This window comes from Bufo gargarizans, chromosome 9 (genome assembly GCF_014858855.1).
Source record: "Bufo gargarizans isolate SCDJY-AF-19 chromosome 9, ASM1485885v1, whole genome shotgun sequence".
In the NCBI taxonomy this organism is placed as follows: domain Eukaryota; kingdom Metazoa; phylum Chordata; class Amphibia; order Anura; family Bufonidae; genus Bufo; species Bufo gargarizans.
In genome coordinates, this window is record NC_058088.1 from 76,831,530 (window position 1) to 76,846,995 (window position 15,466).

The 15,466-nt window shown below is 42.1% G+C and overlaps 1 protein-coding gene across 1 annotated transcript in view; it reads left to right on the plus strand.

Annotated features, from left to right (window-relative positions):
• Positions 1-375: 375 nt before the first annotated feature.
• GPR50 (G protein-coupled receptor 50) overlaps positions 376-15,466 on the plus strand; it is a 192,052-nt gene continuing 176,961 nt past the window's right edge. Inside the window, exon 1 of the mRNA XM_044268506.1 lies at positions 376-876. Coding sequence (XP_044124441.1) covers positions 684-876 — 193 coding nt within the window. The 5' untranslated portion in view covers positions 376-683. The remainder of the gene's footprint in view (positions 877-15,466) is intronic.

The window sequence follows — 15,466 nt, forward strand, 5'->3', positions numbered from 1 at the left end:
ATAAAAAGAACTGGCTTCTGATGATATCACCATCTGCTATTGCATAGTTTTAGAACAGTAAAGATAACATCACATAGACTTTTAACATCATTCTCTAGGCAGCAGAGGCTGCTGCTGTGAAGAGGACATTTCATGAACTGCACATTCTTCTGTCACCACCAATAGATGCATGTACTGCTGCCCTCAGTTTACTTGTGCCTTCCCCAATGCGTGCTCATACTGTATATTACTCACTACATCCATAGAGTAAGCTGGAGTTAAGGGTCTGTGCTAGTCAAGCAGCAGATTCCCAGACTTTGTACTAGATGCTCTCTGCTAGAGCAATAGCAGGACCTGAAGGGAATGCCTCTCTGTCATCTGCAAGGAAGCCTGGACTTTATGAATGGGAACTTCTTTTTTTATAGTGTGTGTCCTCCTGACTGACAGTGAATGGGTTAAAGAGGAACCTGAAGCAGGGAGGAGGGCAGCACCTACTCATCTCTACCTCCTACTCTGATGAAGATGCTGCAGCTATGGTGCTGGTGGGGAACACGTTGGCACCAAGGGGGTTAGTGTGGGCAACAAAAGAAGTCCATCTCTAACTCCTCATTGAGTCCAGAAGACCTGCCCACTGCTTATCAACAGCACAGCAGTCCTTGTAGACATCCAGTTTGGTCCTGATAGCCTCACCCAACTGAACAGAGATGATGGAGGTGAACAGGACCTGTCTTGACTGCTGGACACCTGGAACAGCTGGTACAGAGAGAGAGGAACAAGCCTCACCTGGGCTGACCACTGCACTGGCTGTTGTCCTCATCTTCACCATCATTGTGGACATCTTGGGCAATGTACTGGTCATACTGTCAGTCCTCAGGAACAAAAAGCTCCGGAATGCTGGTGGGTACCAAATAATGGTGGGAGGGTTTGCAATATGAGTAACCTTTAGATAATGACTTGTTTGGAATGCAGAAACTAATGCAACACATCTTAATATTAAATGCAACTTACATTGATGGGAGTTTGCTAACTTTTGCTTCACATATTGCTGGTTTATTTCACTTTTAAGAATGAAAATCTCAGCAAACAAAACACTTTAGCAAATAGAAAAAATGGCACTAGACAAGCAATAGTAGAGACCCAAGCATAAGCAAGATCCTAAGGTGTGCTGCTATAGTATAGGCATCTATAATTCACCTATTATATGCAAATTCTATTCTGTGATTCATCATTAGCATTAACCTCTATGGTTAGGCTGCAATCCTAGTATATTACTCATAGTGGATGTGCACATCTTGCAAGTTCCAATTCACAATAAGCGTGTGTAGCAATGTGCCACCTCTCTTTGGGTCACCACAGCAGAGTTTGGTCACTTAGGGTAGGCTCCTGTGACAGCAAGAAGCAGTTCAAGGTCGCATAGGGCATAGGTTATTAAACCATCCACTACACCCATTATGCAGGTGAGAGGCTGATGATACATTTGTGCATACTTCAGTGTGGGTGATGCTAGAGCATCAGTTAGATAACTGTATAAATGCAATTTCTATATACATGTAAAGAACATTTTGGAATTTTTCATGCATGGTTTCAAGAGACTTTATTGCTGTTATTGCTTTATTAACAACCTTAGTGACATTTTGGGCAATTAAATCAGTTTATTTGTTATCAACATAAGTGTTTTTTTTTTTTTTTTTACTGTAATGTAATTCCTCTTGAGAGATGCTAATGGTATGAGAGAGACTTGGTTTCTGCTTTCCCAATGTTTCATTTCAGGACATCTATTCATAAATGTTTGATATTCTGTTTATAAATGTTTGATATTCTATTTATAAATAATGTTTGATATTCTATTTATAAATAATGCTTAATAATCTCGTAATCTATGTATAGAGTGTGTGTATTGTCTATAACAATTGTCTATTATTTTATAATTTTGAGTCTGTTCACATTGCCTGCAGACCTTTCTTTGGTGATTATGTTACTTTTGATAACAAGTACTATTCTTGCTAAAAAAAACTACAGAAACTGTGACAGAACCCCTACCTTTATGCACTTATATAGTGCTACTATATTTCGCAGTGCTTTATAGACATTAGCATTAGAGATGAGCGAATCAAATCCCAAGAATTGGAATTTGATCTGAATTTCAGGATAAATTTGATTTGCCTAGAAGTCGAATTTCCTCATGCTTCGTGTCAGCGAATCGATTTAACCTGAAATAGTATAAAAAACGTACCTCCTCCATTTGCTTGCGACCGGCCGCCAGCCTCCATCTTGCTTGAAGATCTCGGCCAAAATCCAGTCCGATGCGAGATTACATCATCACGCTGGCCGGCGTGATAACATCATAAGTCACCACGCCAGCCGGCGTGATGACGTAATCTCGCGCCGCACAGGATTTCTGCCGAGATCTTCAAGCAAGATGCCGGCAGCCGGCCCGTTATGAGAAAATGGAGGGTGTAAGTTTGATTAAAAAAAAATAAGTTTGATTAAAAAAAATGTATTGTTAATTTTACACTCAGATGCCGTGATCGTGTATGAACGCGGCATCCAAGGGGTACAATTACGGGGGCCGCGCTATCATAGCTCCCTGTCATTGCACCCGCTAGTTACAAAAAAATACGCTTTGTGACGAAGTAACTGGTCACAAAGCGAATTTTTTTGTGAAATTTTGCAAATCAGTCGACTCAAACTATTCAGAAATTTGCTCATCTCTAATTAACATCCAACTGTCCTCAATGGGGCTCACAATCTAAGGTCCCTATCAGTATGTCTTTGGAGTGTGGGAGGAAACCCACGTACCCGGAGGAAACCCACACAAACATGGGGAGAACATACAAACTCCATGCAGATGTTGTCCTTGGTCAGATTCAAACCTAGGATCCCAACTAACCACTGAGCCACTGTGCTGCCCATTATAATTATAAGATAATGGAGTCCGGATCTGCTGCATGGTGTATCTGACACAGCCTTATGGTTTCCATTATAAAAAGAAGCCATGATGCCAGTGTGAACAAAACTTACAAGTTTGTCTCTGTTCACATCAAGTTCTGCCACTACATTCATTGTATATATTTTGGGAAATGCAATGGACATGTACGTCTAATGTGTCCGTTAAAGGGAACCTGTCACATTCAACATGATGTTTGAGTTGCAGTCAGCATGTTATAGAGCAGGAGGAGCTGAGCACACTGATATATAATGTTATAGGAAATATTTAGTATAACTTGTATTTCATTCATTTACATTCCTGCTCATTCTGGGCTTTGACATCAAGGAGGCAGTCCTATCAGTGACTGACAGCCTGCCTTCTATGACTGTGTATACAGAGATAGCTGTCAATCACCGATAGGACCGCCTCCTGGACTTAAAGCAGGAATTTAAAAAAATTAAATATGTTATACAGAATTTTTTCCTATAAAACTATATACAGTTGCAAGAAAAAGTATGTGAACCCTTTGGAATGATATGAATTTCTGCACAAATTGGTCATAAAATGTGATCTGATCTTCATCTAAGTCACAACAATAGACAATCACAGTCTGCTTAAACTAATAACATACAAAGAATTAAATGTTACCATGTTTTTATTGAACACACCATGTAAACATTCACAGTGCAGGTGGAAAAAGTATGTCAACCCTTGGATTTAATAACTGGTTGAACCTCCTTTGGCAGCAATAACTTCAACCAAACGTTTCCTGTAGTTGCAGATCAGACGTGCACAACGGTCAGGAGTAATTCTTGACCATTCCTCTTTACAGAACTGTTTCAGTTCAGCAATATTCTTGGGATGTCTGTTGTGAATTGCTTTCTTGAGGTCATGTCACAGCAGCTCAATCGGGTTGAGGTCAGGACTCTCCAGAAGGCGTATTTTCTTCTGTTTAAGCCATTCTGTCGTTGATTTACTTCTATGCTTTGGGTCATTGTCCTGTTGCAACACCCATCTTCTGTTGAGCTTCAGCTGGTGGACAGATGGCCTTAAGTTCCCCTGCAAAATGTCTTGATAAACTTGGGAAAAAAATTTTCCTTCGATAATAGCAATCCGTCCAGGCCCTGACGCAGCAAAGCAGCCCCAAATCATGATGCCCCCACCACCATACTTCACAGTTGGGATGAGGTTTTGATGTTGATGTGCTGTGCCTCTTTTTCTCCACACACAGTGTTTAGTGTTTCTTCCAAACAACTCAACTTTGGTTTCATCTGTCCACAGAATATTTTGCCAGTACTGCTGTGGAACATCCAGGTGCTCTTGTTCAAATTGTAAGCGTGCAGCAATGTCTTTTTTGGACAGCAGTGGCTTCCTCTGTGGAAATCCATTCTTGTTTAGTGTTTTATGTATCGTAGATTTGCTAACAGAGATGTTAGCATATGCCAGAGACTTTTGTAAGTCTTTAGCTGACACTCTAGGATTCTTCTTCACCTCATTGAGCAGTCTGCCCTGTGCTCTTGCAGTCATCTTTACAGGACGGCCACTCCTAGGGAGAGTAGCAGTAGTAGTTTCTCAATTTATAGACAATCTGTCTTACCGTGGACTGATGAACAGCAAGGCTTTTGGAGATACCTTTATAACCCTTTCCAGCTTTATGAAAGTTAACAATTCTTAATTGTAGGTCTTCTGAGAGCTCTTTTGTGCGAGGCATCATTCACATCAGGCAATGCTTCTTGTGAAAAGCAAACCCAGAACTGGTGTGTGTTTTTTATAGGGCAGGGCAGCTGTAACCAAAACCTCCAATCTCATCTCATTGATTGAACTCCAGTTAGCTGACACCTCACTCCAATCAGCTCTTGGAGATTATTAGTTTAGGGGTTCACATACTTTTTCCACCTGCACTGTGAATGTTTACATGGTGTATTCAATAAAAACATGGTAACATTTAAATCTTTGTGTGTTATTAGTTTAAGAAGACTGTGATTGTCTATTGTTGTGAACTAGATGAAGATCAGATCACATTTTATGACCAATTTGTGCAGAAATCCATATCATTCTAAAGGGTTCACATACTTTTTCTTGCAACTATATCAATATGCATATATCATCTCCTGCTCTATAGCATGCTGCCTGTAGCTTACATTGCATTTAGGCCTCATGCACATGACCGGTCCATTTTTTGCGGTCTGCAAAACAGCAGATCCGCAAAAAACGGAAGCCGTCCGTGTGCCTTCCACAATTTGCGGAATGGAACAGGCGGCCCATTGTAGAAATGCCTATTCTTGTCCGCAAAACAGACAAGAATAGGGCATGCTATATATTTTTTGCTGGGCCACGGAACAGGGCAACGGATGCGGACAGAACACGGAGTGCTGTCCACATCTTTTGCGGCCCCATTGAAGTAAATGTGTCTGCACCCAAACCGCAAAAAATGCAGCTCGGATGCGGACCACAACAGCGGCCATGTGTATGAGGCCTTACATGGTGACAGGTTTACTTTGTTGGCCAGACATATTATAAAAGAGCATTCATTTTTTCATGTTTCCATGGTATATGTAAATACACATTTTTTTTAACTATATTGAGTGTAGCAAAGCTTAGTTGACCACACTCCTAGGTACAGCTGAAAGCCCAAAACATGTATACTGCTCAGCACCCTTTGTTATTTTTACAATGGTAGTCAATGACAGGTGGACTGTATGCAACAGTATAGGCATGTAATTGCTCATGTTCAGGATTCGCACCATATGTAAAAGTTAAATATAATGTGAACAAAGAGTAAGCATTATTTGATCACAAAATTGCTTTACTCCACCAACTGAACAGTAGTGATGATTGCAGTGTGTTTCAGACATCCATAGCACGGATATTTGGTTGCCAGTCTGGCAATGTGCAGTATTGTTATTGTGACTAATTATAAAGTAAAATATATCATAAAATTGGAAGTTTTACATATGTAAATATCAAATTAAGAGTTGTAGTGAGGAGCAGCAGTGTTGAAGTTGTCATTTGGCTCAGCACACTGATTACAGTGTGTTATATGTGGTTTTGCAAAGGACTCCTCTTAGATCTAATTTAGTAAATATTTTAGCTGATCGAAGTCTTTCAAGCTGCTCAGGGGTGCATGGTCGCAGACTATGGTTTTACTTTTCAACGAAGAACAGAGCTGCCCCTGCTGCAGATGTTGAGGGCCCGATGAACCCTTTTTGTAGGTTTTCATCGATGTACTCCTTAAAGGGAACCTGAAATAAGTGACTGCAATGTTCTCAACTGGCGCTTAACCACATTAAATACCGCTGCAGTGTTTTAGCAGTCCCGTTTCCTGCTATAATAGACTTTATACAGCCCAGCCGTACAAGACACAATAAAATATAAAACAATGTAACACTGCACGCTTACTCTACAATAAATAGCCAACTTGTCACCACCTTCCTACTTATCACACAGATGTACAACCCAGCATTGACATCTAACATATATCTCAGTCCTACCTTGACATAGGCGTCCGTGCAGTGGCTATGTATCGTGCGGCGGTCCTCACTTCTCTTCTATATGTGGGGCAACAGGGAGAGCGGATCCCAAGGAAGATGGCTGCAGCATAGACTATTTTATGATATTAAAGTTTGGGAGTTCGCCCCGGCCGGTGGCGATATACTCCAGTTACCTTTTTCTTATGCTCACTTCTGAGCGGGTGACGTCACCGCAAGTGAACTACGGATGGCAGTAAGGGTCTAACTTCCAACGCGTTTCGAGTACATACGGTACTCTTCCCTGACGAAGAGTACTGATTAAGGAAACCTCTGTATTGCCTGCGATCCCCATTGAATTTTTGCGGTAAAGGCATGCGTGCGCTAAAGTCTGTAGCGATGATATCCCGGGAGCGTAAGTCCAGTATTTGCCTCTACAAAACATTGATCTCATCTTGCTGGTCTTTCACCATGTTGTGTAGATCTGAGAACCTTTCTTGATTAGTGACACCAAACTTTTGCAGCTCAGCAATTTGCTGCACTAGAGGGGCCACGGCAGCTGCGACAGCGGACTCCATGTTTAGGCCAGATTATTCTGTAATGATCTAGGTTCAGGCTCGGAGTCCAGTAGCTGAAAGCAGCAATGCGCAAGCAAAGGTAGATGAGAGGCCGCAAGCAGATGGAAGTCAGGACAAGCGTGGGTCAATAGCCGAGGATGTCAGATAAGTGAAGGAGCACAAGCAAGCGTAGTAGTATAATACAAGCCACGAGTCGGTACACGGATGATAACGTCGATTTCACAGGAAGCAGCGAGGAGCAAGATATTGGCAGAGGGCACAATAATCTGGCAATGAAATAGAGCAAGGACATGGCTCTTAAAGGAAGTACATGGGAGGAGCCAGGAGTCCAGAGTTCAGCAAGGAACTGGGAAGCAATGTATCTAGCACAAGAGATCCGACAAGGTAACAAATCAGGAGTGAAGGTGGCTCAGCAGACAGAGCTGCAGCCAGGCACTGAAGCATTACTGGGTTTGAGTCCTGACAGAGGATCAGTGTGAGGATTCTGTTGACCAGACTCTTGGCTACTTAGACTGGACTTGGTGGAAGACAGGGTGGTGCTTAACCGACTGGAAGCATTATCTGCTGCAATCCAACCGACCACCTGGTCGCACTGGTGTGATAGTGGTGTCCTGCGCCGCTCTGCAAACTGGAACATGAAGCTAGGTATCGTGGATGAGTGTGTTTCTTGTGCTCTGGCAGCAGGCACAGTTTTACTGCACCCAGGGCCATGGCCTCTGCGTGCACCACCAGCAGCACAGCCACTTCCCTGTCCCTTACTGCTCGCCGGGAGCATAAATGGTATATATGCTTGCAAGTATGTCACACGTACAGTAGCGCAGGTTTTGTAAGTGTATGCGCAGATAAATTACACTGAATGTCACAGATATTTAGGATGCACAAACGTTAGATAAACAGAGATGTAGCGCAGGTAATGTCACTGTCTTTAGTGGCCAAACAATTGCGCTGAATGTCACAGATATTTATGATGCGCTAATGTAACACAACAGATGTAGCAGAGGTTGTGTCACTGTCAGCAGCGGCCAAACAACTGCACGCAATTTAGCGCAGGTTGCGCTAATAATATATATTGCAGCCAGATAAAACAATAGTCCTTAAAAGGTCTTTTGGGTCTCTAACACCTTTCAACACTAAACAATTCCCGATGACGCGTTTCGGCCAGCCAATCACTGTAATGCCAGTAACCAACATTGACTGCGGGGAGAAGACTCGAGCATTGTGCTCGAGCACACGCGGTGTTCGGCCGAACACCGCAATGTGCCAAGCATCACGATGCTCGAGTGAAAACAGTGTTCGGCCGAGCATGCTGGCCCAACACTATTGATAAGATCTTTAGCTAAATCTCTGTAGGAATGGAGTTCATGACAGGTAAAGTATGGAGAGGAGGTGGAAGGTATAGTAATGAGCAGCAGCACTTCTATGCAGTCTCCATTCCAATAGCAACACATTACCACAGTCTATCCTATGTGTATTTATTTCATGTCTCCTCATGAACTCCATTCCTACAGAACTTCAGCTGAAGAGCATATAAAACTGCATTCAGGATGATAATCCCTGACAAGTAGAGCAGAGAGGAGGATGAGGCAGCTCTTTAGCTCAGTGGTGTGAAGTAACTTGTCGTGCTGTGTGAGTAGGACATGTTTTCTGTGTGCTGTCGGGAAGTAATAATTCAATTAAGAATTATTAATTATGGTTATAAAAATAATTAACCATAAAAAAATAAAATTTGTCATAAATTCTTAAACTCATGACCTGGTGAATTGTAGACAACCTAATCGATACAATTCACATCTGAGTCCGACTATTTCCTCAGATAAAAAAGTTCTTTTTGACGTGAGATGACGTTAATGATAAACAAGTAGTTCTGCATTATACAATAATACACAGGTTTATTGGTTACATGGTTATATACATACATAAGTAAATATACACAATGATACATGCAAATGGAGATATATAGCGTTAACATAAAGCATTACAAGCTTAACAATACATGTGAGTGGAAATAACTTGTCACATTATAACCAAGCTATTATTAGGTTAGGATATAAAAATAGGAACATAAGTTATATACATTACCCCTGTTCAGAGGAAACCTCATTATATCAGGATGGGCATGTCTAATCCTAGACATCAATATGGAATACTAAATACATTCTGCCCCCCCTCTAACCAATTACACATCACATGATTTCCAGATGGGCAAATCCATTCAAGGGTATAACTTAGAAGAGAAAACTGTATCCTTACGCCCCATCCTGGACTATTTTCGCACATATGGTAAGGCTATTAAGACAAATAACAGGGATCTAGGATCTTTCCTAGACCATATCTTAAATGGGAAGGACTTGAAACAAGTCTTTCCTGTGAGAATCTATCATTTAGCTTGGCGAAGAATGTTCTATCAATATATATATATATATATATATATATATATATAAAAAAGCAATCATTTCTTGCTCTTGATTATTCGGCAGGTAGAATGAAGTCTCACAATATCCTAAGACTATATCTCAATATAGAGATGATCAATTAATTAATGTATTTATTTGCCAATCTAGATGGTATAATTTTACCCACACTATGAAATTAGTCTTAATAAAATAAAATATAATTCTCTGTGCCTCTTACCAAGTCCTAATAGGAATCTCACTTCTGCTCCTAGGAAAGCTGGGTGGTCCATCATAGCGCATCTCATCATGGCTTTCATCTTGATAGACCCCTCTAGAGAACTCAACTTGTGTCCTCTTCCCTCCCCTTGTGTATGGTTTATGATCACAAACTTATCAGTTAGACACACCTTCCTAGTTTGGAACTTTCCAATCATTGTCGGATCGCCGTGACTATTGATAAAAAAATGTGACATCATAACCTTACCCAGAATGCACTTTTGCTACTGTTGTAATGTCACCTACTCATACCTAGGTGGCACTGCTGTGTAAGCTATTTGCATCATAGTATAAAGGGTTAACTTATGTAAGTCTGAATAAAACGTATTCTATACATTTGACCTTAGAAGCTTTAATTCAAAGCTATAGGGATTAATTCTGACATTTGTAGCAATCAGAGACAGACCTCTAGGCGTCTCTTGAATGTTTCTAACACTGTTGATTTATGGACCGTAATGATATGAATGGCCTTGTTTTCTCACAGAGATATCAGTACCTCCTGTCATACCAAAGATGTGATTAATTGTTACAAAACACACATCTTTACAGACACTCTTTTAGAGACGAATATTCTCCTAATGAGAAATATATATAATATACTGGATACATGTTGTCTTCATAACATATAACAATATAATATAAAGTAATATATATATATATATATATATATATATATGTCCTACTGATTGTCTTATGCTAAAGACTAACTAAGAAAAAAAGGAATAGTGTTTCTGAACCTTTTTCTTACGGCGCTGAAAACAGGAGCCAAATTCTCATGTAGTATTATTTTTAAAAAGTAGCTATTTTATTCTTTTGTCAACGCGTTTCAAGGGCTCACCGCCCTCTTCATCAGGACAATAAAAGCATATGTTGAGTCACATTAAAACATTGTCTTTTAAAAGGTATTATGGCGCGCAGGTATTTTTTTTTAAAGACTAACTAAGGCTCATTAGCTAATTGTATAGGTAGTTATCACCAGCTGCATAGAGCTTTATCTCCCGTCATAAATTTATAAGTAGACAAGGAGGCTTCTCAGACCGGTATATTAATGAGAAGAATAACACTGAAGAGTAGAAACCTTTTTACACAGAAACATTTGTGCGACCTTACTTTGGCCTACTCAAGACATACAAAATTGTAAATATAGTCGAGAATGGCTCTTAAAGGTAATGAACATCCATCTTGACTAGAATGAATTGGATATCAATGCATTTACCTATGAAAAGGCACAACAGTACTAATAGGAAGGTGGCCATTTTATTTCCCCTGATGATTGCTCCCTAGACAAAATGAGCCACTATAATCAATGAAAGGCATTTGGGAATATATTTATAATAAAGTAATGTTTTAAATATTTTCATTTTCTTAATTCCTTGAGAACCCTTTTAAGTCACAGACAGCTTTCCTGAAAATTGCAGTTACAATTGATTTCGATAATTATCCATGAGGAAATGTAATAAATTAGCTGCAACTTTTTTGTAAACCTAAAATAGGACATACATTGTGGGGGGCGATTGAAACATTGTGCATAAAATTGTATGTGCTCTTTGAATAAGTGAATGACTGGCCCTAGCTGTATAATAAGTGCTGCTAATATCTATCATTAATATGTATGTAAATGTTTCTGGCACGAGAGGAAAATAGTGTTTATGGAGCAGGCGTTTTTATTAGAAAGCTCATTGAAAAGCAAATTTTCCATGCATAAAATGTCCCTTAATAGGAAACAGTAGGTAACATTTCACTGCACAAATTTCTGCATATAAATATGGACTTGGTTGAGTCAGTTTTGTTATGTAGTAAAATACATGACATGTCCGTAAAGTCCTGACTATAGAGGGGGTGTATATTGCAAATGAAAGCACATGTCCAAGACATATTGTTTGTAAGTACAACATTCTGTGCTCATTAATTTTGTATTATATCTTTTTTAAACTTTGTTTTATTATTAAAGGGCATTTATTATTAAAGGGCAGATTTGTACCTATGAAACTGGCTGACCTGTTACATGTGCGCTTGGCAGCTGAAGACATCTGTGTTGGTCCCATGTTCATATGTCCCGCATTGCTGAGAAAAATAATATTTTAATATATAAAAATGAGCCTTTAGGATCTACAGGGGCGTGGCCATTATACCTAGAGGCTCTGCTCTCTCTGCAACTGCTGCACACTCTCCATTTTAATCGACGGGCCAGGCAGTGTAAACGTAATCAGTGCAGAGGTGTAACGGCGACGCCTCCATTGCTCCTAGAGGCTCATTTGCATATATTAAAACATCATTAAAACATCACTTTTCTCAGCAATGCGGGCAGATATGAACATGGGACCAACACAGATGCCTTCATCTGCCAACAGCACATGTAACAGGTCAGCCAGTGTCATAGGTACAAATCTGCTGACGGATGCCCTTAAATTCTTTCCAATGAGGAGTACAAAAGAGAAATGGGGGGAGGGGAAGGAAACATGGCACATAAGTGCAAACATAACTTACGTTTATTATACCATCTATGCAACTAAGCATCCTATTACACATTTAATACCAACAAACTCTAAACACAGTGTACATTAACTAAGCATCATTCCATCTCACAGCTATCACAGCAATGCAGGGCAGCTCACCCTTCTGTCCTGATATTTGAAGTATGGGAGAAGAAAAAGCGAAAAGAGGGGGAACAGGATGGGGAGAGCTTCAACAAACTAACTTGTTCTCATCTTTTTCAAGTGTAATTCAGCTCCAACCCAAGCAATCCATCATATAGAGCAGGGGTGTCAAACTCAAATTCATCGGGGGCCGCATCAGCAGTTTGGTCACCCTCAAAGGGCCGGTTGTATCTGTAGGACTATGTGTCCACTCTTTATTATCATAAATTATTGTCACTGCATTCAATTATTACATTTTTTTGTAATAATGTAAGTAATAACTAGCTCTGAAAGCTTGACCTGCAAGCGCTGACTGGGGTCACATAGCATTATACTGATTTATGATGCTATGTAACCCTTACAGTTCTGGAATGTGTTGGATAACACTGACATAATGCTGTCAGTGTTATCCAACACATTCCAGAACTGTAAGGGTTACCGTATTTTTCGCCCTATAAGACGCACCGGCCCATAAGACGCACCTAGGTTTTTGAGGAGGAAAATAAGAAAAAAAATATTTTGAACCAAAAGGTGTGCTTTTGTTGGGTTTTGAACTAATTGTGGTCTGTGGGTGGCACTGTTATGGGGGATCTGTGGATGGCACTGTTATGGGGGATCTGTGGGTGACGCACTGTTATGGGGGATCTGTGGGTGACACTTATGGGGGATCTGTGGGTGACACTTATGGGGGATCTGTGGGTGACACTTATGGGGGATCTGTGGATGGCACTGTTATGGGGGATCTGTGGGTGACGCACTGTTATGGGGGATCTGTGGGTGACACTTATGGGGGAAGTGTGGGTGACACTTATGGGGGATCTGTGGGTGACGCACTGTTATGGGGGATCTGTGGGTGACACCTATGGGGGATCTGTGGGTGACACTTATGGGGGATCTGTGGGTGGCTCTTATGGGTGATCTGTGTATGACAGTTATGGGGGGGATCTGTGGATGACACATATAGCATCTTATGCTATGTGTCATCCACAGATCCCCTCCATAAGTGTCCCTGTAGTGAATGACCCTCAATACACGGGCTAGGGGCCGGCATCTGCTTTTATAATGACAGCGGGGCCCGTGCAGTGACTATTCTACTACACGGGCCCCGCTCACTGTATAATCGTATCTCTAATAGTTAATGGTTACCGTATGTATATAATCGCATACGGAGCGCTGTGTATTACCGGTACTTACAACTACAAGCGCTCGCCGAGAGGAGGGAGAAGGGAGGAGGCAGGCCGGGAGGACAGGCGCTGGCAGCGTGAGCCATACGTCATGCGCCCACGCCGCCTGCTTCATTCATAAAGTGGGCGGCGCAGGCGCGTGACGTATGACTCACACTGCCAGCGCCCGTCCTCCCAGCCTGCCTCCTGCCTCCTCTCGGCGAGCGCTTGTAGTTGTAAGTACCGGTAATACACAGCGCTCCTTATGCGATTATATACATACGGTAACCATTAACTATTAGAGATACGATTATACAGTGAGCGGGGCCCGTGTAGTAGAATAGTCACTGCACGGGCCCCGCTGTCATTATAAAAGAAGATGCCGGCCCCCAGCCCCTCCTCCCTCACAGCTGATACACCCGATACAGGAGCCGGGAGGAGCGGGGGCCGCCTGCAGGAAGTGATAATAAAAGGTGAAGGCTGGCGGCCGGCGGCGGCTACGCGGGCCACATGACGCGCGCCTTGTGTTTGACACCCGTGATATAGAGGATAGGCTTGATAAGCGCACAAAATCCCTAAGACAAAAAAAGATTTCAAAGAGGAGGCACCCCTAACTTACTCCTGATGCCACACCATCCATTGCAACCATTTTTTTTTATTACTGTTTGAATGCATATGAAGTAAAGTAATAAAATGTTTCAAAAACAAATGTTCAACTACCGTATATGTTCCTTGTGCACGGACACATCTACCCTGTTACATGATAAGTTATCCATTTGCCGCCACAAAATATAAGAGATGATAGTGAGCAGGTATATTTCTCAGGTCCCAAGTAACCAAAGATGGCCTGGTGGGGTTCATTAGGTACAAAATTGGCTAGATGCGTTGGAACCAAAAGTTGAATACAGGTCCAAAGGGGTTTAATATTGGGGCATGACCATAAACAGTAGAAGAGATTTGCAATAGATTTAGACACAGTCCTGTTTTATGATCCTTATTTGGTGTAAGATAAGATCTATGGGAGACTTTTAGTCTTATAGCCAAACAACAGGGCGAGGCAAGTGGTTTCCAAATGGTATATAATGCACTTGGGAAGAAGGAACCCTCTATCTGACTATTACATTGGTAGTTCTGTGTTCAAATGAGCAGGATCAGGGGTCCTCATATCAGACAGCTTCAAAAGGAGTGCACAATGGGGATAGGTGGCTGGGAAAGCAAGTCAGATGTTTCGGTGTATAGCTAGAGGTATAATCAATAGAAATAGAGAGACAGTGATTACTCTATATAAACGACTAGTGAGACCACATCTGGAATACTGTCTCCAGTTCTGGAGACCCCACCTACAATAAGATATAGATAAAATGTAACGGGTGTAAAAGCGGGCTGCAAAAATGGTGGAGGGTCTCAAGCATGAAACATATCAGGAGATACTTAAAGGGGAATTCCTATCACAGACAATGGGGGCATATCGCTAGGATATGTCCCCATTGTCTGATAGGTGCGGGTCCAAGAGGTGCCGAGAATGGAACTGAGAGAGTGGTGGCTGGAGGACCTGGTCTCCAGCCACTGCCAAGCTCTCTGCCCATACAAGTGAATGGGAGCGCACCAGGGGCGGGCTGGGCCGGGCGGCAGGGAGGCAATTGCCCCCCAGGCCGCCCTAAATAAACAGCCGCTGGGCCGCCCGTCTTTAAAAAAAATTATTTATATTTTTTATTCTTCAGGGCCGCACCGCCAATCACCGCAGGCGGCGCGGCCCTGGATGTAATTGCGGCCATGCTGTGTGCTGTGGGGCAGGGGAGGGAGAGGCGTGTCCCTCCCCTGTTCTTCTGATAGGCCGCAGGCACTAATGCCTGCAGCCTATCAGAGGCTGGCTCAGGCAGCGCGATGACGTCATTATCATCGCGACGCCTGAGCCGGGCAGCACACAGCAGGGACACAGGCCGGAAGAGGCTTGCATCGCTGCTGATGGAGGTAAGTAGCTGGCACTATGGGGGGGCTGACACTATGGGGGTCTGACACTATGGGGGGGCTGGCACTATGGGGGG